The sequence below is a fragment of the Phoxinus phoxinus genome, assembly GCF_949152265.1.
Source record: "Phoxinus phoxinus genome assembly, chromosome: 2".
NCBI lineage: Eukaryota > Metazoa > Chordata > Actinopteri > Cypriniformes > Leuciscidae > Phoxinus > Phoxinus phoxinus.
Window position 1 is genome coordinate 34,422,288 of NC_136877.1, and position 24,071 is coordinate 34,446,358.

General features: G+C 37.5%; 2 protein-coding genes across 3 annotated transcripts in view; both read left to right on the forward strand.

The window, feature by feature from the left end:
- Nucleotides 1-7,003, forward strand: part of ano5b (anoctamin 5b) — a 33,373-nt gene extending 26,370 nt beyond the window's left edge. For both annotated transcript variants that reach the window (XM_079586415.1, XM_079586416.1), the window contains 9 exons: nt 1,064-1,138; nt 1,231-1,459; nt 2,497-2,675; nt 2,777-2,874; nt 3,019-3,149; nt 3,959-4,164; nt 4,361-4,563; nt 4,656-4,761; nt 5,929-7,003. In XM_079586415.1, coding sequence (XP_079442541.1) covers nt 1,064-1,138; nt 1,231-1,459; nt 2,497-2,675; nt 2,777-2,874; nt 3,019-3,149; nt 3,959-4,164; nt 4,361-4,563; nt 4,656-4,761; nt 5,929-6,159 — 1,458 coding nt within the window. In that variant the 3' untranslated portion in view covers nt 6,160-7,003. The remainder of the gene's footprint in view (nt 1-1,063; nt 1,139-1,230; nt 1,460-2,496; nt 2,676-2,776; nt 2,875-3,018; nt 3,150-3,958; nt 4,165-4,360; nt 4,564-4,655; nt 4,762-5,928) is intronic.
- Nucleotides 7,004-9,017: 2,014 nt separating this feature from the next.
- Nucleotides 9,018-22,737, forward strand: slc17a6b (solute carrier family 17 member 6b). The gene is made up of 12 exons (XM_079639337.1): nt 9,018-9,606; nt 11,017-11,272; nt 11,960-12,078; nt 14,355-14,469; nt 14,938-15,025; nt 15,315-15,401; nt 16,709-16,851; nt 18,312-18,461; nt 19,138-19,270; nt 19,495-19,605; nt 20,409-20,536; nt 20,832-22,737. The coding sequence occupies exons 1-12, from the start codon at nt 9,521-9,523 to the stop codon at nt 21,171-21,173; spliced, it is 1,758 nt and encodes a 585-aa protein (XP_079495463.1). The 5' UTR covers nt 9,018-9,520; the 3' UTR covers nt 21,174-22,737.
- The last annotated feature ends 1,334 nt before the right edge of the window (nt 22,738-24,071 follow it).

Consider the following 24,071-nt stretch of genomic DNA (forward strand, 5'->3'; position numbering starts at 1 on the left):
AATATAACAAGAGACATAAAAATCAAAAGCAGGGTGAAGAATGAAAACTGAACACTTCAAAGAGCTTCTGTTAACAGGATATTTCAAGCATGTTGCTTTTTCAGATTTCAAATGCATGCTGATAACACTATCTTAATATCCTTTGTCACGTGTTGATTTGTGACTGAGAATCTGTCTGATATGTTTTAAATAATTTGCATGATCCGAGTCAATATTTGCATTTGTCTTCTGCCCAAACTGGTTTTTGCCACATCATTTAACACATTATCATAAACATGGCAAAGGCAAGTCTTCTGCTGTGAAATCAGCCATTTTGATTTTAGTTATTATTCCATGTCACAAATACTCCATTTAAATTCTAATTTATGTCAGAGATTTTGTTTATCAAGCATTCAAAACTCTACATGTTGTCTTGGTGATGATTTGCCACTTATACTACTGTTCAAAAATTTGGATTCCGTAAGATTTTTTTTATGAAATTTTTTTTTTTTATTCAACAATGATGCATTAAATCGATCAACCGTGACAGTAAAGACTTACATTGCTACTTTTGAACTTCCTATTAATCATATAATCTTGATGTGTTTGTTTTTAAATAAAAAAAACTGAAAAATATTCACAGACACCAAACTTTCGAATGGTAATGTTAACATGCTGAAAAAAACTTCAAATACTCCAAATATACTTTGGGCTCTTCAAATCAAGTGTTTTGCTGAATTTAGCAAACACCCCAAACAAGCCAACCACTGTGTTCAGAATAACTTTTAAATGACAGACTAGTGTGTTTAGTTAGGGTTGGAACTGAAGTCTGCAGTGGGAGAGTCCTGTTATTCACCGACCTAGAAATGTTTATTAACGTAATTGGGGTCATTTTGGATTCCATGTTAACTTTGAGAAGTTTGATTTAAAATGAATTTATTCATCATCTCATATATTTTTTATATGTTGTTTAACATAGTCATTTTTATTTACACAAAATACATTTACATATTATACCATGACTGCATTTGCACTTAAACACTTGTAGTACTAATTGGCTTGCTGACACTCTTTATTCTAACAGGAAATGGAGCCTTATCTTTCTTTCCCCAGCAAGTGTGCTCGGTTCTGCCTGTCTGGAGCAACTGTTCTCTTCTGGGTGAGTTTTCTACCAATTTCCTACACTGTTCTAGCTAGCTAATTTAAAGAAAGTTCAATCTGTTTAAAAGTCCCTTCTCTTTGTTTTGTCAGACGTTTCTGATAGTGGCCTGTATAATGGGGGTGATCGCGTACAGATTAGCGGTTTATGCAGCATTCGCCAGCGTCATGAAGGACAGCCCCACCAGTAAGATCCAGCTTGTGGGCTCTCTCATCACTCCTCAGCTTGCCACCTCTGTCACTGCTTCCTGCATCAACTTTGTCATTATCCTCATCCTCAACTTCCTCTATGAGCAAGTGGCCATCTGGATCACTGATATGGGTGAGCGGAATCTGCATCCTCCTTTCACACAAGAAAAACAGTTTCGAGATATATTTATTGAGTGTGTTTGACATGTTCAATGCATCTCAAGCTCCGGGAAAATCACAAGTTTATAGTTTGTATAATTAATGAATTACATTTATTACAGTTTGTAATGAATGAATGTGTCCACTTTGTTTATTTGGTGAGTAGCTGTGTACTAAGCTGGATAATGTACAGTCAGACTGTAGCCGCGTTTTCATTACCCTTCAAATTGCGCAAATTGAAATTGCGAATTGCAAATACACCCAGTGGAAACACGTCTATTTCGCAAAAACGCCCATTTATCACAAATATGTTTTTATGCTTGTATGAGGTGTTTTTTCAGGCAGTTCAAAAAAGGAATATTTCACAAAACTGCAATGGAAATAGTTTTTTCCGCATTTACAGGTCACCTGACGTAGATGACACGGTATGTTTGGACAGAAGACGAGACCGAGTTCTTTATTAAACTCATAACATACAAAAGAATTACGAGAATACTTAATTCTAAACAACAAAGAAATGCCACAATTTATCAAGACCTTGAAACAGAAATGAGGGAGAAACACCCAGAAACAACTTCTATGTGCCGCTCCTCAGTATAAGGGGCTTTCCTTGCCAATAATGCTTGGGTAACATGCCTACGTCTCCTCGAAGGCTTAAAAATAATGGCTAGTGCGGTGGCTTTGATATATGTAAACCTACCAACATCCTTTGCCATGATTTTTGGAATTACTTATCGCGAGAGGAAAAAGTTACTTTTATGTGCATAACATTGGCTAATGGAAACGCCTTCATTTTGCAATATTTTTTTATCGACATTTAGAAAATATCAAAAAAGTTTTGTGCAAATCTGAAATGGAAATGTGGCTTGTGATTATCACAAAAACAAAACTAATACGTTTATTTTCCGATAATGCCATTTGACTACATTATCATTCACATACTTTGCTCATATGTACAGCTGAGCTGTATGGAAACATATTTAATAAACTTCCTCTATTTTTAACTCTCAGAGATCCCCAAGACCCATCTGGAGTATGAGAACAAGCTGACCATGAAGATGTTTATGTTCCAGTTTGTGAACTACTACTCTTCCTGTTTCTATGTGGCCTTCTTTAAAGGGAAGTTTGTGGGTCATCCGGGAAACTACAGTTATATGTTTGGAAAGTGGACCAGTCTGAGAAATGAAGAGGTGAGTCAGTCTGAAATATCAGTTCTCCAGAGGACCTAATGTTCTTCAGATGAATCTCAAAATAAGTAGGTCTAACATGAAACATGCATTTTAATATTTAGTGTGCCCCCGGGGGCTGTCTGATCGAGCTGACCACACAGCTGCTCATCGTTATGGCTGGAAAACAGATGGTTGGGAACGTCCAGGAGGCTCTGCTTCCGTAAGCGTTATGAACTTTGACCTCTAACACTGACTTGGTTTTATACTTGCATATTTATGTCGCATATGTATTTTTAGAAGGTCAGAATGTAGTTGTTTTCAAATCCAAGAAAACACATAATGGTCCCTTGTGTCTGTGTCTCAGACTTCTCAGAAACTGGTGGGGCAGCAGGAAAGGGCGGAGTCATCCAGAAAGTACATACAGTAGATGGGAGCAGGACCACGATCTCCAGAACTTCAGCCAGTTTGGACTCTTCTATGAGTATCTGGAGATGGGTACGATTTTACACACGTATACATGTTGCAGTTATTTGGTGTTGATATCCAAAACACTAGTGAATTAGAATTAGTGTACTAGAATTACTATTATTATTAATTATTTGTATTGTTCATGTACTTGTGCTAAATTAAATAATATTGTATAATACACTTTAAAAATATATATTACTTTTACTCAAAAGTGACATTAAATACTACAAATCTTTCTATTTCAAATAAATGCGGTTATTTTGAACTTTCTTTTAATATTTCAAAAATATTAAGTAGCACAACTGTTTTCACCATTGTTAATAATAATAAATGTTTCTTGAGCAGAAAATCAGCATATTTGAATGATTTCTGAAGGATCATGTGACACTGAAGACTGGAGTAATGTTGCTGAAAATCCAGCTTGCCATTAAATAAATAAAATTAATTTTTAAATGGAAAACAGTTGTAGCAATATTTCACATTACTGCTGTTTTACTGTATTTCTAATCAAATAATTGCAGCCTTAGTGAGCATAAGATACTTATTTTTTCAAGAGCATAAAAAAATCGTACTGACCCCAAACTTTTGAACGGTAGTATATATTATATATTGACTATATATACATGTAATACATTTTGTTAATATAAATGAAAGAAATATATATATTTTATATACATTTATTTATCATTATAATACATACATAAAAATATATTTGTTGAGGTCCTATAAAAGAAGTCTCAAGTAAGGATCTGGATCTTCAAATCTGCTAGGGGTTTCTGTGAGCATTTTCATTCCTTCATCAATTAAACCAGTTGTTTCCTGTGTGTTTCAAACAGTGATCCAGTTTGGCTTCATAACACTTTTCGTAGCCTCTTTTCCACTGGCCCCTCTCCTTGCCCTCTTCAACAACATCCTGGAGGTGCGAGTCGATGCTTGGAAGTTCACCACACAGTTCAGAAGGCCAGTGGCAGCAAAGGCACGCAACATAGGAGCGTGGGAAGAGATCCTTAATGTGGTGGCCATCTTGTCCGTGGTCACAAATGTAAATGCAAACTGTTTTGTTCTGCTTTCTATTTAATTGACTCATCCTATAATTTTACTGTCTTGTGTAAAATTGGATGTGGCTTGCTTAACTTGCTCATTCTAAATATAGTTTACTGATTTTAGTGAAATCAAGCATTTTCCCACCATACTTAAAATGTATTGTGGTTTCTTTTCTCCTCTCATTTGCACTTGAGGCCTTCATCATGGCATTCACCTCAGATATGATTCCTCGTCTGGTCTATCTGTACGCCTACCACCCTGGCAGCGAGGCCACTATGAGAGGTTACATCACCAACAGCCTCTCCTTTTACAACATCTCTCAGATCCCTGAAGATAACCTACCCGAACCTGAAGAAAACCCATCCTGGTTTAACAGCTCTACCATCACGACATGCAGGTTTGTGATTGCCTAGTGGGAACCATAGTTTGAATTAGATCTACACTTCTATATACTAAATTAACAGCATGATGAATTATTTTTTTTCCCAGGTATCGGGACTACAGATACCCACCAGGCCATGAAAAGCAATATGCGCACACAATGCAGTTCTGGCACATCTTGGCTGCTAAGCTAGCCTTCATCATCATCATGGAAGTAAGCAACTGCATCATCCAAAGGACTCTTCTTTTAATTTTAGGAAACCTAGAGTTTATATGGTGGAATATGCAGGAGAATTTAAAATAACTTTTTTTTTTTTATTGGGATATAAAGCCTGTGATTAGGAAAGTGAAGTAGAGAATTGGAAAAGCAAGTAAGAGAAAGTAAGCAGTCAGCTTACACTACTATTCAAAAGTTTCCGTCAGTAAGATTTTTATTCATTAAATTAATTTAACATGTTAAATTGATAAAAACTGATAGGAAAAACTTTTACATGGTTACAAATATATCCTATTTAAAATAAATGTTGTTGTTTTTAACTTTATATTCATTAAAGAATCCTGAAAAATGCATCATGGGTTCCAGAAAAATAATAATAATAGGAACCAGCAAAAACGTTTTTTTTACATTAATAATAATAATAATAATAAATATTTCTTAAACACCAAATCAGCAAATTATGGTTTCTGGATCACTGAAGACTGGAGAGTGTTCATAGAAATGTATTGAGTTTTTCAACTAATATTTATATTTTATTTTAGCTTTATTTCAATTAACAGAAATGTTTTTAATGGTTTTAATTTTAGATAATAATAATAATAATAACCCTGGTAATAATAATAACCCTGGTATATAATAAATAATAGGTCTGTCTGTTAGTTTAAAAGCTTGATTGCTTGAAACTTAAAGAAGAAGAAAAATAGTGCAGAAATCGAAAATTGAGGATTAGAACTGTATATGATTTCTAACCATAAGAATTGGCACAGCAGTACTCTGATCTGGCTTTGACATGAACATTGTTTTTAGCATCTGAATTTTTATAAAGAAAATGAAGTGTGCTCAATACAGTGATAGAAAGACGTGTACTGTATGAACATTAATATTTGCTAAGCATTTAGCTAAGAACCATTTGACACACAAGCGTACCCTGGTTTCACAGACTAGGCTTAAGACTTAAAATGTTAGTGCCATCTCAAGATGCAACACCAGTCATTTTTTCCTCTAAGGCACGTTTATAAAAGCCACTTTAATGTCCTGATTGAACTAAGGTCTAATCGTGGCTTGATCTAAACCCTGTGTGTGAAACCAGGCCTTAGCTGTCTAAACTTGGTCGTACAGTATGTGCACATGATGACTGTTCCTCTGTTTGCCCTCGTTTCTCAGCACGTTGTATTTGTGGTGAAATTCTTCGTGGCGTGGCTGATTCCAGATGTGCCGTCAGACGTGAAAGCGCGTATAAAGCGTGAACGCTTTCTGGTTCAGGAATACCTGCACAACTACGAAGTGGAGAAACTCAAGATGCAGCTGAGCCAGAGTTTCTGCCTGTCCACCGAAACGGCCTCACTGCTGCCCTCTAGTCCTAGTAAACACCAGGTGCTTTCTGAATGTATTTGAACATCCATGAGCCCTCAGGACTAATCAAATGTACTGTACACTGCAAAGCATGGAGGAATCGAATCTTCGGGACCCCCTTTAAATATTTATTGCAAAACAACTGCCTGCCCTCATCCAGATAACTGCCAGAACTTTTACAAAGAACGACACGCCTAACAATGATACAAACCTGCAGCTTTTTTTCTGCTTGCGGTTTATGGGAGAACAATAGAGTTTCCTCTGTGTTTGTTTTTTTATATATATGTCCGGAGTGCACTTGTATAACTGCACTCTTTCAATGGAGAAAAGCTTGGAGACACATCACAGTGATTTAAACCACAAACCCTCTGGAACGCAGCCTGGTGCTCCTCGTGTTGCCTCGAGAGCAAGTTGCTGTGAAGACAACTTAAGAGTAATATGACCATTAAAAGACTTATGAAAATGTTTTTCGAAGGCAATAACGCTTTTACGTCTGTCCAGCTTGTTGCCATAACTTTTTTCTTTTGAAGATGTGATCTGCATGTTTTTCCCTGTATGTCTGACGGTGAAAGAGGTACTTGGAGTCTTTTTTTCTTCTTCTTTTTTTGCTTCTCTTTTTCTGATCTGTCAGGGTTTTTTAATTTGTTTTTAAAGATTTTTTTTTTTATTTAACAGGTAATGTTTGTTTTTGTCCAGTGTTTTTCCCCCCCTTTTGAAACGCAGAATAACTTCATAATTTCTGTACTTGCTTGCATTATCATGTTTCTCAGAGTATTTATATTTCATTGTTGATATTCTTTTAATTAATACTGTACCTTGTAGAAAATTTGCTACCCACACATTCTGTTCAGTGTAATATTAAATTGTAATTATATTTTTTTTGTTATTATTATTAGCTTTCTTCAATTATGTATTTATTGCTTCAGAATAATCATATAACGGATTTATTATCTGGTTGGAAGAATGAATTGTGGAAGGATTGTGTTTTAAGCTCTATAATGACTTGCTATGCATTTTCTGATGCTTCAGAAAACAGAAACTCAAGCCATTATGCATCACCTTATTCTGTTAATGTTTGCACATATCGTGTATCTGATGCTAATGAACATTAGCTCTTGTCTTTAATCATGACTAGGAGAACACTAGTCTTTTTTCACTATATTATTTCACTGGAACTGAATTCTACACAATTGCACTTAACAGGATCAGTTCAGATTTTGCCATCAGTTCTCCATGCATCAGTGACTGATATTCCCCCTGATAACTGCATTTGATATTACAGCAGTGATGGGGCAAATTATTTCAGGGAAACAGGCTTTCAGAGATTCCCTCTGCAAGACCAAACATCTCTGTTGGTCTATACATGCAAAAGGACAAACAATTGAGTGAATTAAAGAAATGTATTACTGACCTGGTGCAAAGAGATTTGGTTCAAACATTTTGAGCTACCCATCCACATTTCAGATGTTTGGTTACTACATTCTGTAGCACTGTTGATGAACACTATTCACTCAGCGCCAACCATCCTCTACAGAGACTTGACCGGTTTGAAAACAAGCATGTTAATATTATGTCCCAGGTGTTTGAAAGTGTCTTATCAATTCAACTACACATGACTTCCATGTACACAACATTTTGTAAGCCATACATGTTCATTTCACACAAATGTGTTAAAAAATCACTCTATATTTTTTTTTAGCCTGTCGAGTGATTTATGTTGTCTTACATAGATCCTTTATGGATAATACATATACTGTTTTCAGAATTATTCTGATTATTGTGTTGCTATAGGCCTACTTGTAAACAAAGCTTTATTCAAAACAAAACATAATCTATGTGCTCAATGTGACAATATTTAATAAATGTTACAGGGACATTTAAAAAAATAATATCTAAAAAAAAAAAGTTTAGGATTTTTTTGTGTTCAGATGAGACCACCTCACCCATGCCTTTGCCTTAATTGTTTTCTTCGACAATGATACTTATGTGTATTTTTATTTGGCCTACAAATGTTTACTGAATGAGTTGCATGAAAGCCGTGTGAAAAAAAAGAATTGTGAATATTCATAAACCAAGGTTTTTAAATAAATTATTGTTTGCATTCCAATGACGAGAATGTGCCAAAATAAAGTAAATGAAGTATACCACTCGTGTTAGCACTTGTTGTGCGTCCTCTGCATTGTCTGCATTACGGTAAATGAACACAAGATGGCGCCTGCGCTCCACTAAGCGCACTATCGTCAACCTGTTGTTGTGTGCCTCTTTCAAGGACGCGCACAGCGTCGCAGCAGCGCAGTTACTTTCCCACGAAGAACTCTGTGATTTATCAAGATATGAAAAAAATAATTTACTAGTAACTTATGAAAATGCCCCGCCAGCATATCCCGCATTATTCCCAGCCATTAGAAACAGACTTAAATTCAAAATTATTTGTATTGGCCTCGAATTTGACATACGCGCACAATGCCGCACATACAATTGCGATTTTTATTTATTTATTTTAGCTGTGGAGGACAGTGAAACAGAGAGGGAGGGGAACTGCGAGATATGTATGAATTATTAATACGCTTTTCCTTCACACCAGCACACGCACTTGGAGGGGGGAAACACCCCTCATTCGGTTTCCATAGCACCGCCCCCAGGAGGCTTGCACGGCCTTTGATGGAAAACAAGCAATAGGCATAAAAGCACAAATGTAGAAACTTCGAATGTCACGTCACGTGCCTTTCATATACGCATCGAAAAACTATCATTTTCCCGTACGTGGAACATAATCAGATCATCTGAGGACAAAATCAAAGAAAATGTGAATGGAATGTGAACATTGTCCGCCCTCTCTAACCCCTCCCAAAGCAGTGAACCGCTGCTGGCACTCTAGTGATCCGCCTCGCGCGCAGCACACACTGCTAGTTGGCAAAGGAGTGGCGGCGGGAGCTCGCGCCGCTCTGATCGCGAGACTGTCGCTGACCTTGGTGCTGAACGCTTTCACCTCCCTTAACTGTCACTTTGCACCTAAAAAAGTGACAGTACGAGACAACGAACTGGACCAGTTCTTATTTGATCATACCTCGTTTTTTATTTGTTGTAATCCGATTTTATTTCCAACTCAATTTGAAGCAAACAATATTTTCTTGACTCAAATCTGAGATGGCATCGCGTGCCCTTATCGCGCGCAGGGCAGTTTATGAGTTTATAATTGTGAGTAGACAGAGTCAGACCACTTCTGATATATCTCTTGTGTAGGCGGATTTTTTTTTTTTTTTTCTCGCTCGTGAATTTTCCTCATCTGTCTTACTGAATCATTGATCCGCTGGGTATCGGTCCGGTATGCTCTGTCCTCTCACACAGTGACATGGTACTTTAACATTACCGGGGAAAAAACGAGGGATTATCACATTTGGACATGGAGACTCCGAAGGAGCCTGGTTTTGTGCCCAGCAAAGAGGGGCTGAAGCAACTAGCGGGGAAGACACTGGGGCGCGTGTACAAGTAAGAGATTTTAACATTTTCCAATTGATTCAGTCAATTTAAAATAATAGGCCTAGATATGTGCATATTGTGGCTGTGAATACGAACTCTAACTATAGCTATAACGGAACAGAAAATTCACGAATGTGTTGCTAGTTTGATCTGTTCAATAACGAGTTTCCCCGGTCGAGTTTTGCGTCACGCCTCATGGAGACGTGCAGGAAATTATGTAATTCTGCATAATCTTGGGAGAGTGGTGGATGGAAGCATGCAAGTTTTTCTATTTTAAAAGGTTGTCATTGTAACCCGGCGATTAAAATGCATTTACGATTGAAGAGGATCCCCTTGAGTGTCTCTTCTTTTTTTTTCTTTTCTTTTTTTTTTAGATCATTCACATATACCTGCAAAAAAGACCACGATTGAAATAAGAGAAAATCCATAATCATTTAAGGTTGCTCCTTGAAATTGAGTCATTTTTGTGCGTGTGTCTTTTAATTTTTATTTTTTTGCAATTTAAGAAAAGGGGGGGAAAAATCGAGCGCCTAGACCATATAGGAACGAATTGTTCTTACGCAGCTGAAAATACCCTTTCCCCCCATAGCACATTTAATACATGTGTCTCATCATATTTAGTTTTTTTTTTCGTTTACTTAGCCTATAAAAAATGTAGTCACTGAGTTTTTTCCAAAATAATAGGATATTGTATTTTATTTGTCTACTGGAATTAAACAACTGAATTGACATTCATAATGCAGTTCGTGTGCATTTTATGGAGTTTACACGTGCAAAATATTACAAAATAAAACGCATTTATTTCCGTAACAGCTGCTAATGAAATCATATGCATGAATCGAAATCTATGATATTTGTAATTTCTTTAAACAAATATATTCCTACGTGTTTGCACATTCATTTATTCAATCTATCTTCACACACTATGTTTTCGTTAAATAATAGAAAATAACCGTAAGAAATTAACTCTCTTTTTGGATACCCATGGCACTGGTATAATAATATTAATATCGTGTTAGTGAATATGAGTGGACCTTAAGCCCGTGTGAAATAAGGTGAAGGTGAAGGGAATGCTGCAATGCGGTACACAGTGCGTTTTACAGCAGCACACGAAGCCTATGTGGAGTTTACATAAACATATCTGTGGGGAAAAAATAAATATATATATGTAAACTATTCCTGCAGGCCATTTCAATAACTATTGTCTAAATCTGCCCGTGCAGTTTAGAGTAGGCCTACTTGCAGAAATATATATTTCAAATAAATTAAATCCCAAAGGGATATTTTGTTGCGTTTGTAATTGCGATGGTTGTTGCTTTAATAATAAAAGTGATGAAATGCCTGTTAACTGGTTAATTCGGACCACAGTCGTTATAGTGTCCTTCAAGGAGTCTGACAACTCTCTTCTGACATATGCAGAGTGCTAGAAAAGAGGCAAAAACCTGGCGACAACATTGAATTGACCGAGGATGGACGGCCTTCCCAGACCAGCGAGAAAAAGCCACCTTTGTGCGACTGCACGTGCTTCGGACTTCCGCGCCGCTACATCATCGCCGTCATGAGCGGCCTCGGGTTCTGCATCTCCTTCGGTATTCGGTGCAACTTAGGCGTGGCAATAGTGAGCATGGTGAACAACAGCACCATTCACCTGAACGGAAAGATCGTCATCAAAGAGGTTTGTGCGCGTGGCACGCTTGGATTTGATATGTTCACGTCAGCTTCGTGACACCCCCAAACACACACACACACACACACACACACACACACACACACACACACACACACACACACACACACACACACACACACACACACACACACACACACAGAGAGAGAGAGAGAGAGAGAGAGAGAGAGAGAGAGAGAAGAGAGAGAGAGAGAGAGAGAGAGAGAGAGAGAGAGAGAGAGAGTCTGAAATACAAAAAATAATGAAGGGAATAATTCAAAAGTACAATGGTTTGTGTTTGTTGGAAAGAGGCTTAGTGAATGCCCCACTACTAGCTTGGAAAATATTGAAAACAAGTAGGCTACTCATGCAAAAAAAAATTGACCTTGGTTACAACAGCCTCAAATTGATTAACTCTTCAGCTGGAAACTAATCCTTCGCTCTTGTCATTTCATTTATTGTGCACAATAAATCAATACATATTTTGTGCTAGCCTATGTGTTTAAAAAAAATACAAGTTCATCTTTTCCCATAACTAATGCTATCATATATGCTAGGCTGTATTATATTTTAACCTGTTATTAGAGTGTGTGGAATCGTACATATTAGCTTAAGGATTTTCATATTTTCAGTTGTCTCTCGCCTTTTACAGACAGTATTTGCAATCTGATATTTTCTGGTATTTCTCTTCCATAGAAGGCAAAGTTCAACTGGGACCCGGAAACAGTTGGAATGATCCATGGCTCGTTTTTCTGGGGTTATATTGTGACGCAAATTCCTGGAGGATACATTTGTTCCAGACTGGCGGCAAACAGGTAAAGCTTTAGAAACATAGACTGATGTATTTGTTAATTAATTAATTCAGATTATTATTATCATTATTTATATTAGTATTATTTCAGTAATTAATTGCTTTTAAAGTCGCATTTGGTTTATAGCTATATTTTCCACATTGCAATAGACATTAGGAAAAAGCCTAATGATAACGAAATAAAATTAATATGCTAATTAATTATTAACAATTTTACTAACAATACATATTCTATAACAATACTTTATTTTATTGATAAATTATATAATTTCGTTTAAAACAAATTTACCATTTACGCCCGTTAGCCTAAAAGATGGTGTCGCCCACGTTTTCCAAACCAGCAGGATCGCGCACAGAGCTTCTGCACATACCCTAATGGTGCGTTCACACCGGACGCGAATAGCGCGTCAGGCGCGAGTGATTCCAATGTTAAGTCAATGCAAAGACGCGTTACGCGCGTAAAACGCTTGTAACGCGTCTTTGCATTGACTTAACATTGAAATCACTCGCGCCTGACGCGCTATTCGCGTCCGGTGTGAACGCACCATTACAGGAACTGGCAAGTTCACATGCAGCCAGGTGTTTGTTTGTCAACAACCCAACACGAAAGCAGCGCGAAAATAATGCCTAACAAGGAATTTCGTTAAATGTATTAAAATATATAGGCCTATTTGAAATGTATTATTGTATTAAACATTATTGAATGTAATTGTAGAAATAATTATTACATGGCTTTACTCATACGACTTTAAAAATATTTGAAATAAGCAATAGCCGAATTCGCATTTGCAAAATCGAGCTGCAGATATTGGCTAGGCCTACATCCGTGGTGCGTTCTTCGTTTTATTCATTAGCTACCGTAATAAGCCTACTGATGACTGCATACTGTATTATTTAAGACATTTGGGTATTCGTAGCGCATAGGGTCTACCTGTCATCGGAAGAAGAAGAGGATGATGGGAGGAGCTGATTTAGCACAAGTGCAACCCAACCTTCAATTTGTTTTATTGATTGGTTGATTGTGTAAAGACTTGTGAGGGCACGCATTTTGTGTGAAATTAATTTCGTTATAGCCTATTATATCGTACTTAATTATATGCATTATTATAGTTTATATTAATTAAATTTTGTTACAAAAAACGAAGAAAGGAGAAATATCTCTAACGAATTTTTTTATAAAAATACCGATGTTTTGGAAAACGTCTCAAGTGCTTCAAACGTTTCCATTTGAAGGCCATTGTCAATATTAAGGCATAGGCTAATAGCCTACACCACTGTTCTAACTGTATTATTATGATATAAACCGTATCGATAGCCTACTATGTTTTATTCACGTTTTCAAGGGGAAAGGAAATCAAATAAATAAACAAACGAATAAATCAAGGCTTCAGACAGGCAGAGGGAGAGTTCATTGATGGTTGACGAGTCTGCTCGTGTTTCGGTGTTGCGTGAGTGGCAGACTGAAGGCTGACCCGTCGTGTGAGTTGTAGGATTAGACTCTGTCTGTGGGGCATTCTCCACCTGTTAATGAGGTCCCGGGGGGAACCGTGTCTAATCTGCTCAATGAGGGGGGCATGGCAACCAGCCCCGGACATGCTGCCAGAGGGTTTGGCCGTGCCACATTTATCACTCAACAAATTGATCAAAAATAAAACTGCGTTGTCGTTAGCTGGAAATATTTGGAACATTGGACACAATTGGTTCTCGCTAAAACATCTGTTTTGATGGCATATGATATGGCCAACAATGTCATGGATCGACACACGGCCTATTGAAATGCTGTGCAATTGTGTAGTTCTATTAACTCAGTACGTCAAATCTTTGACATAATTGACGTCGCAGAAATTATACATCAGATCTCAGTTCATATTTCGGCTATTGGCTGACGTGATTGAGATCTAATAGAATCAGCGAGTCTCGTGCCGGAGAACTCCCTCAATCCGATTAGCGAGTGCCGGTGGGAGAGAGGTGAGAGAAAGGGTCTTGAGCTCTACAGGACGTCAGGAAAATTGGAAATAAATGGAAACCCGTATTTCTTCTGTGACAGTAGGTGCTGGCTTCACCCCGCGCGACCAATATCCCTGTTTTTTTTTTTTGTTTGTTTTTTGTTTTTTCACAGAAAGAAGATTTGAATTGTAGGCTAGGCCTATTTTTCTTTGGTTTAACGTATAGTTTAAAGAAACCAAAATATTAAATAGCTGAATTAGACCAGCTCGTTTTTGCATTCTATAATCCAATGGTAGGCTATATAACTAAACCATGTTTCCATCTGTTTTTCAGGGTATTCGGCGCAGCCATTTTCCTCACGTCCACACTGAATATGTTCATCCCCTCAGCTGCACGGTCTCACTATGGTTGCGTCATATTCGTCAGGATATTACAAGGGCTTGTAGAGGTAAGTACGATTTTCTCTCATTTCATTCTAATTGCTTGTTTGCTAATAACGATCTAATACCATAACCCCATAGGTATTCATATCTAAAATTTGGGCACTTGCCTTTGGTGGATATTTTCTCAAAAAGCCATTTGTGGGAATTCTTCCTAGGAAAAGCCCATGGTCCTGTAACAATCAGTTATGGCCTGAGGATATCATGAGAGAATAATAACCCAGGCTTTGTCTTTAGTACAGCTGCCTGTATTGATCTGTAGAGGTGTATATAAATAGACAACTATAGATTACTTCCATCATGACAACAATGTATATATTATTATTATTCTTTTATTTATAACACATGGAATATTAATTTGCATTTAAATTGATGTATGTGATGTAACTTTTTATATATTTTTTTATAATTTGAAAATCTGTCTAAGCACATTTATTTGTAATATAAAACTGATGTGTAGTATTATTGTCATCTAGGGTGTCACCTACCCAGCCTGTCATGGGATCTGGAGTAAATGGGCTCCTCCACTGGAAAGAAGCCGTCTAGCCACAACCTCTTTCTGTGGTAATTTACATCTTTATTCTATTTCAAGCAAATATAAATTAGTGGATAGTAAAGACAATTGTGTGTCATTATATTTTGTTTAGTTGCCTCATTGTTGTGTGCATGTTAAAATGTAAAGATACATTTGTTGTTTGTCCTCAAGATTCAAGAATTGAAACATTATTTATGCATGGACTGTATTTTCCTGTGTTGTTTTAATCATATGCATGTATTCAGCAATTTTGATTTGAAGCTGCCAGAGTTGAAGCGGTTTTTGAGCTCTCATATGGCCCTCATCCTCTCCCGTTAGGTTCCTATGCTGGAGCTGTCATTGCCATGCCTCTAGCTGGGATCCTGGTGCAGTACACTGGCTGGTCATCTGTGTTCTATGTCTATGGTAAGAGTGGTTTGTGTGTGCACCACTGTATGAGCCATATAGTGTAGAGCATAATTGTATGAGTGTGCTTAACGGTCTTGATGAGTGTATTTTAGGAAGTGTAGTATGGATCAACTCACTGATGCTGAGTATTGATTTTTCCTCTGATGCTGCCATGTGTCTATCCTCTGCACTGACACTGAATCTGCCTGTCCCTGTGCCAAGAATTAGCATGCTCTGTCTGGAAAGCAATGAACTGTAATCCATTTAGTTATATGAGGAGTTTTCAGTCAGCTGATCGTCCTGTCTGCTTCTTATCTGACATCATTTTATGATGTTTTCTTTTAAAGGGGTGGTTGAGGATGATTTCACTTTTCCAACATTAGTTTGTGTGTAATGTTGCTGTTTGAGCATAAACAACTGCTGCAAAGTTACAATGCTCAAAGTTCAAAGCAAAGGGAGATATTTGCTTTTAAAGAAATATTTGTTTAAGGAATACAACAAACGGCTAGTAGGGACTACACGGCATTCCTCACGGGTTAGTGACATCACCAACCCTAAAATGTACATAAACCCCACCCCCGGGAACACGCAGTCCATGTTGAGAAGAGGAAGAGTTGTTGTGTAAGAGCACATTTGTGAGTCAGCTCAAACTTTATCATCCGTCTTTTCACATGCAATAGAAAGTCACTCTGTGTGCATCTCACAACAGTTCTATACGAGCGATTTATAGATTATCATGACAGAATATCCTAAAGATAGTTAACTCCACATCAGCTACATACATTCATCAACTAACCATTCAGAAATGTCCTGTTGCTTCTACATGTTGTCACTTCTTCTTGAGTCTCTCCATCTTTGTCTAACTCCATTTAAACATAAAAGGCAGAACAGTTTCTGTCATTTTAGTGTGTGTGTGTGTGTGTGTGTGTGTGTGTGTGTGTTACCTCAGGAAAGATTGTCATCAAAGAGGTTTGTGCGCGTGGCACGCTTGGATTTGATATGTTCACGTCAGCTTCGTGACACCCCCAAACACACACACACACACACACACACACACACAAGCTCTTGAAACTCCGCCCTCTGAGTCAGGAGCAGCTGCTACCGTAATTTGCATTTAAAGGGCCAGGCACAAAACGGTGCGTTTTTTTCTCACCCTCAAAATGTGACAACTTTAACATGCTATATAAAAACATATGTGAGGTATTTTGAGCTAAAACTTCACATACACAATCTGGGAACATCAGAGATTTATTTTACATCTTGTGAAAAGGGCATTTTACCACCCCTTCAAGGTCAACATCTAAGAGTTCTTTGTTTGTCTTTAGGGTGTTTTGGGATGTTCTGGTATATGTTCTGGATCTTGGTGTCATATGAGAGCCCAGCTGTACATCCCACCATCACTGCTGAAGAACGCTGCTTCATTGAGGAGAGTATCGGAGAGAGCGCTAAGCTGCTAGGACCTGCAGAAGTGAGTGACCCCAAACATAATCATACTTCTAGCTGGATATGGCTCAGAAGAAAATATCACAGCACAAAATGCTTGACTGAAGGACTCAAGTCCTTATATAACATCCCCTCTCATGCAAACCTATGAGCATCACTCTTATAATTATCTGTAATTATAATTCTCAGTTGTTGCTTGACACAAATCTAATTCATATGGTTGTGCTTTGAATGAGTGTAGAGATCAACTGCATAATGTGCCATTGTCTATTTATTTGGACATCAGGTTAATAATTGGCACAAGGATGGGATATTTTTGGTTTTAAGATTTTTACCTTTTTTAAGATCTGGAGCTTTGATTGAGAGAGAAACCCATGTTTGCAGTTACTGTGAACAAAATTAAGACATTGCTTGCTGTAGTTTAAAACTTTTTGTGAGTGATTTGCAATTGGATAGAGGGTCAATGAAACCATAGAATTATTCAAATTTCCCCTATTATGCTATTTTAAGGCTCCTAATTTTATTTTGAAGGTCTCCTACAATAGGTTACATGCATCCATGGTCAAAAACACTTGAATATACATTGCACGTCACTGCTTTTTTCAGTGTTTGAAACGTCTTTATAAAGGATTCACTCTCTCTTAACCCCTCCTTTCCGAGAGCTTCTGCTTTGATTGGTCAGATGGCCCAGTCTGTTGTGATTGGTCTACTGCTTACAGCACGTGTCGGAAATGAAACCTCCATTACCATATCTGAATTTTAGCTCCAGAGGCTTCCTCGGCACTTGCATACATAAACAGTAACAATGGCATTGGTTGGCAAGGCCTCATCCTTTGGAAGAGCATGCAAAGTGGATTTACAGAGCAAAAAAACCCAGTGTCTTCTCGACATGTCGACATTCTCAGCTACAACTACATTGTTTGAGGGTGGGCCACAGTACTAAGTAGACATTGTTCGCTGCGATGAAGACCATAGGCTGGCATTATGCAAATTTATTACAAACTTACGTAGATATGTTACCCTGGAATTGCTGACAACTCATTTCGGCAGTTCAGAATCAATTCTTTCTTTTAGGAGACAATCATTTTATTTGTTGTGCACTTTGATCTTTAAAACTTTGCAGACCTTTTACATGAAACCTTTTTACACAAAAGGTAATATTTAAAAAAACATAAGGAGATAAATGGTCTTATAGATTTTGAGGTAGAGGCTGATATATTTAGTGTCACCATATGAGGATATCTAATGAAATATGTAACATATCAAAGTCATATCCGATAAGTCATGCACATCAGTTGCTTTGATGCTATAAAATGTCAGTCTGCTACTTTGATTTCTTTGGTGTAAATGCCATGCACTCCTAGAGAACATCAGTACTGACAAAGAATCAAAAAATGTTCAAGACATCACAGATAAAATCATTATCAGTATCTGTATTATTGTAACACTTCACTCAATAAGCTGCAATACTAATATCCCCTACAGAAATTCAAGACACCTTGGAAGAAGTTTTTCACGTCCATGCCTGTCTATGCAATCATTGTGGCCAACTTCTGCAGGAGTTGGACCTTCTACTTGCTGCTCATCAGCCAGCCTGCGTACTTTGAGGAGGTGTTTGGCTTTGAGATTAGCAAGGTACTTCCAGCTTTCCTTTTATACTGCATGTATTTCAATTGGTATTTGTTTTATACAAAATGCATGATTGATTAAAAAATGAACAATTACTTAATCAGCGATTGGATCAAAACGGCTAGCCGTAGTATCTAAGTTGCATATGATTTTTGACTATAATTCCATTGTATATCAGTAAATGGGTGACCTTTGTCATTCCCTAAGGTCTGAAATAGGTTGATGAATTATTCATTGTGAATAGTTCATGATGAATTATTCATGAATCATTTATTGGTGATTTAAGTCTGTGCTTGCATCTCATTTTGCTCTTGTTTCCTCACTTCCTACAGTAAAACCTGCAATCATGTCTTTGCATCTAGTTGTAGAATTAACATACTAATTCATAGTGATGCCTTGCATATTACAGTAATGTTGCATGTCAATTTATTGGTTTTGTTTTTTCAATCCAGTATATGTAATTGTGTAAAATGTAATTAACAATTTCATAATGGTTGTGACCATGTAAATTTAAGTAAAATCCAGTCTTTGCTCAGTCTCATTGTAGATTAGACTTTAAACTTTTCTCTCTTTTCTGTGGTGGAAGCACATCTTTGGTCAATTGGTCAATGGCTAATGCTTTCATTCTGCAGTGTGTTTTCAATAAGATGCTTCTGAGCCTGACGGCTGCTGTCTTATTCAGGTTGGCATGCTGTCAGCCCTGCCCCATCTGGTGATGACCATTATCGTACCCATCGGAGGACAGTTAGCTGATTACCTTCGCGCCAAAAACATCCTGTCAACTACAACAGTTCGGAAGATCATGAACTGCGGAGGTGAGTGGAGCCTATTGCAGGAACACACATACCGGTAGCTCCTACATGGCTGGATTTTGGTTAAATCCATGTGAACTAGGAATGTTAAATGAGAGTTTTTCATCAACCTAAATATTTCACACTTTTACCCTTTCGGCATTTCCTCTCATATATATCTTTATTGTCATTTATTTGACTATTTTAGCTTAGTGAATTATTTATCCACATGTTTTTATCTTTCACAGGCTTTGGGATGGAGGCCACTCTTTTATTGGTTGTTGGTTACTCGCACAGTAAAGGGGTGGCCATTTCATTCCTTGTGTTGGCTGTCGGCTTCAGTGGATTTGCAATATCAGGCAAGTCTTTGGGGAAACAACATGTCTGATTTAATCCTTTCCCATGCAAACCTGCAGTTTATACACAACAATGACAAGAAAAAGCAGCAAGAAAAAGCAACCATACGCAGCCAGGGAAGACTGCAAATAATGCCTTATTTGTAACAAAATACCATTGTTCTCCTTTTATCACTCAAACACGCTCTTCCTCCGCTGCAGCTTGCAAGGAATAAGTGGTTTTGCTGGACTTTTTAAATAATTCATACACACTGTCCCCTGAGAGCATCCTCACAGGCAGCACATCCAGACAGAGCACTCAATGAGGGAGGGCCTCCGCTCTACAAGATGGCGTATCTTTCTATTTTTAGTCTGTATCTCCAACATCATGTTAGAGATACTGAAAAAATGAGCACTCTTGATACTGAACAGTATAGAACAGAAAGGAGTGTTTGAAAATATTGTTCTGTAATGTTGTTTGTTGGAGTGTTTTTAATATCACTGATATACTAACCTATTACAGTTTTTGTTCATATTTTAAAGTAGATTAAAAAAAGTCTACATAGCTTTATTTAATTTGAGTTATTAATATTGAGTTATACAAATTAGAAATATTGAAAACTAGCTGCATTAATGTTTTTTTATTTATTTCAGATAATGTTTATTTTAATGTAATGAAAATATTTTTTAATGGTTTTGTTTTAATGATAATATCCCTGGATTGTTGTTATTTACGCAGTACCAAATATAGAAAGAAATATACTTATGTACAGTTATTTCACTTTTCTTAAGATGTTAATAAAATTGAAACCTCTATTGTCCATCAGGTTTCAATGTCAATCATTTAGACATCGCTCCTCGCTATGCCAGTATCCTCATGGGAATCTCTAATGGAGTGGGAACTCTGTCAGGAATGGTGTGTCCTCTTATAGTGGGTGCCATGACCAAACACAAGGTAAGACCACTTTGAATTGTCAGGGCTTTCCTTTGAATTCTAGATGTTTAGTACTATGTGTTTGGACTGGATGCCTTGAATGACTGATGTTGCTATAGAAGGTTGAGTTTTTCTCATCTTGATTATTTCATATTTTATTATACCTGAAATATACATGTGCGACAAATCTTTCTCCATATTCATTGTCAAAAGTGCTCAGATATAACTGCATGTTTATTTCATGTGTTATTCTAGCAGCTGCCAGGATGAGTTTCTGTATGTCAATGAATACTTGACAACTCTTTTATCCTTTCAGACCCGAGAAGAGTGGCAGTATGTGTTCCTTATCGCCTCCATGGTGCATTATGGCGGTGTAATCTTCTATGGCATCTTCGCCTCGGGGGAGAAGCAGCCATGGGCAGATCCGGAGCAGACCAGTGAAGAGAAGTGTGGTTTCATTGATGAAGATGAGCTGGCTGAGGAAACAGGGGACATCAGCCAGAGCTACAGTGCCCTGGGAGGTCCAGCCAAGACCTACGGGGCCACCACGCAGTTGAACGGAGGATGGGCAGAAGGATGGGATAAACGAGAGGTGTTTGTACAGGATGGTGTGGAAGAAGAGGGTTACGGATACAGGCAGGGTGGGGATTACTCCTAGACCTTGCAAATACACACTATGACACACACACACACACACAAACACACACACACACACACAGACATACAGTGGCGCAAAAAAGTATTCAAAAAAACTACGCAAGTCACAGTTGAAAACGTGTAAATTCCATTGCATTAAATAACAAGATATCGAAGCAAGTGCAATCAACAAATCAGCTTTTCTTTTGTGGATGTATGAAGTGTCCATTTGAAGTGTCTTCATAAATATATATATGTAGTTATATATAAATAATGTATATGATATATCGTTATAGCATCAAACCTAACAAACTTGTTTTTGTAAGATGTTTAGCTTTAAAAAAAATTGAGCTAATGTAATGACATTTATACACTTTAACTATGACTTAAACATCCAGATACTTTTTGAGCCACTCTACATACAGCACAGTATAAAAATATACGATCGATTTTGTAGTGTCTGTGAGCCCTGAAAAAAAGATTATCGATTAACATGTACAAAACCCTAAGAATTGTTATGTTTGCACAAATTGAAATGATCAAATCCTACATTTAAATATGGATTTAAATGTGTCAATTATACAAAGGGGAAACTACATATCAAAATTGGCTGACTGTAAATGTTCTATGTATTAAAAAGTAGAGTAACTTCATTTCAAGTGCAATCGTGCGTCACAAGTTTTTCACCCCATTATTCTGAGCCGTTGCAACATAGAGAAGCCTTTAGAGTTAGTCGGGCAACTGGCTTCCAGAACTAAGGCTCAGATAATGAATCTCATCCATGGAGAAAAACTGCTATAGAGAATTCCAACCAAGCAACAGGTTTACACTGTCTTTATTCTGATTGCACTAAGGGAGCTGTACAATGTCATTTAACAGCACACAAAGTGAGTGTTTATATCTCATGATGTGTTACTTGTCCATCGTATAATTCATGTTTCTGAGAGATTAAAGAGGACTTTGGTCTTTGACACTGCAGAGAAAAAAAGCACAGTTGATGACATAAAAGCAACAAAAAATGTTTCTCAAGCTCAGCAGGCTGTTTCAATTGGATGGTGCTGTTCTATTTGGTGTTTGGTGTAATAAAAGAAACTTGGGAAGGGGTTCGATTTTAGATAATTGCAAATGCCTGGGAACATTATCGCAAAAGCTACAAAAAGCTAAAGCACAGGGTGTCAAACCTACAGACTCTTTAAATTCCATTCCATTCTTTTAACTCCATGCCATTTTGACATCTGTGAATGTTAGTTATGCATGGGTTAAAACTGTTTTTGTAAATGTTGTTTTTTATTTTACTATAACTATGTTCTTTTACTTTACGAAACTGTTACTGACGTGTCAATTTCTTTGCACAATTAACCAAAGGTAACCTGTAGTGTGGGATTTTAGCTGGGACGGGGGAAAAGTGTCCATTGGGAAAACCTGTCTAAGGGCTGACACAGTCCAAGCAGCAGGTAATAACCATATTCAATGTACAAAGCAATAAAGCCATGGTAACAGTTACTTAGCAGTCACTTCACCCAAAAATATGTAACAAGTTAGCGCATTTAACTGTAATCATTTTGGTTTAAATGTTTTGTGATGACAATAAAAAAAAAAAAAAGATTAAACAATTACTTACTGTTAAAGTATATAAATATATATATGAAAATATATTTAGATTTAGTAAGAGTCCAGTGCAGCTCTCTTTGAGAGTTTGTGTGCTGGACCCACTCACCAGAAGAGAATGATTCTTAAGTGTCACCTGCAGCTGCTTCCCGGCCGGACCAAAGTCTTACCGGGGTCCTCAGCTCCGCAGGTGGCCGCACCTCTGTAGTCGTCCTGTATGGTTGCCAGTGGTTGCTTTTTGAGAGTATGTTGTTGTCTGGTATCTTTTACGTTAATCCTCTCTTTTTGTCCTTCCCCGTTGTTTCCGGTCTGTGTTTTGTCTGTGGCTAGAGAAGCGCTCCCTTGCTCCCCTCTTCCCTCTTTCTCCTTGCAGTTTCCCACTGTTGCAATATTCAGTGACACAAGGGATTGTGTGTAAAGGTATTCAAATATCTTCAAAAATGACAGTAATTTGCCTGATGATTTTGAGGTACCTTATTCTTGTTTCCTGCCTATGAGTAAAGTGTGGATATATGGCTTCCTTTTGCTGTGTTACTGTAAATGGAGAGGTTTGTTGATGTGAAATTGAAATGCTCTATATAGCCTTTTTTAAATATAAAATTATAACAAAATTGTACTCGTCTGTGGTGTTTTTACTGGGATTCCAATAAGCTTTGGTTCAATAAGCTAAGACTCCCTGCTTAAAATTGTGGAAAATGTACTGCCGATATGTTACAGTCGTCAAGCACAATGTAGTTTGTCCACCTGTTGTGTGTATGCATGTTGGTAAATCATATCTAAGTTTTTAGCCCCGACATTGGTTATCTGTGACCCATATAGCATCTGTGTCCTTTCCCTGCTTTAGTAAAATCAATGTAAGGGCCCCTCGAGATCAGCAAAACCTATTGAGCACACAAACCTCCTAATGGAGGCTGGAAGGAGGGGCTGCACTTAGAAGCTGTTCAGAGGATGTGTTCAGAAAACCTACTACCCTCCGAAATACTGTTATGTTATGTATCATTAGCAAACAAATTAAAAAAACATTTGTAACATTTTCTTAATTATTATTTTTAATAGTGTTAATTAATTAAGTCTAGAATTTCATCATTTGGAGCATCCAGTGCCAAGTTCAAACATTTGAACTTTAACAAAAGCAAGATCAGGCTGCAGAGCATAGATATGGTCAGTTTAAGTTTGAGCCTATGCCAGTACTTTCAGCCTCAGTCCTCTGATTCAGACACATCCGCATCCCTGCAGGACACCACACAGTAAGAGAGGTGCAAATGAGACACTCGCCTGCCAGACACGGGCAGACAATGTCCTTCACACTAGC

Coding starts and splice junctions, on each gene's coding strand:
- slc17a6b (XM_079639337.1), top strand. CDS start 9,521: ATGGAGACTCCGAAGGAGCCTGGTTTTGTGCCCAGCAAAGAGGGGCTG. Junction 9,607..11,016: donor ACACTGGGGCGCGTGTACAA/GTAAGAGATTTT, acceptor TGACATATGCAG/AGTGCTAGAAAAGAGGCAAA. Junction 11,273..11,959: donor GAAAGATCGTCATCAAAGAG/GTTTGTGCGCGT, acceptor TCTCTTCCATAG/AAGGCAAAGTTCAACTGGGA.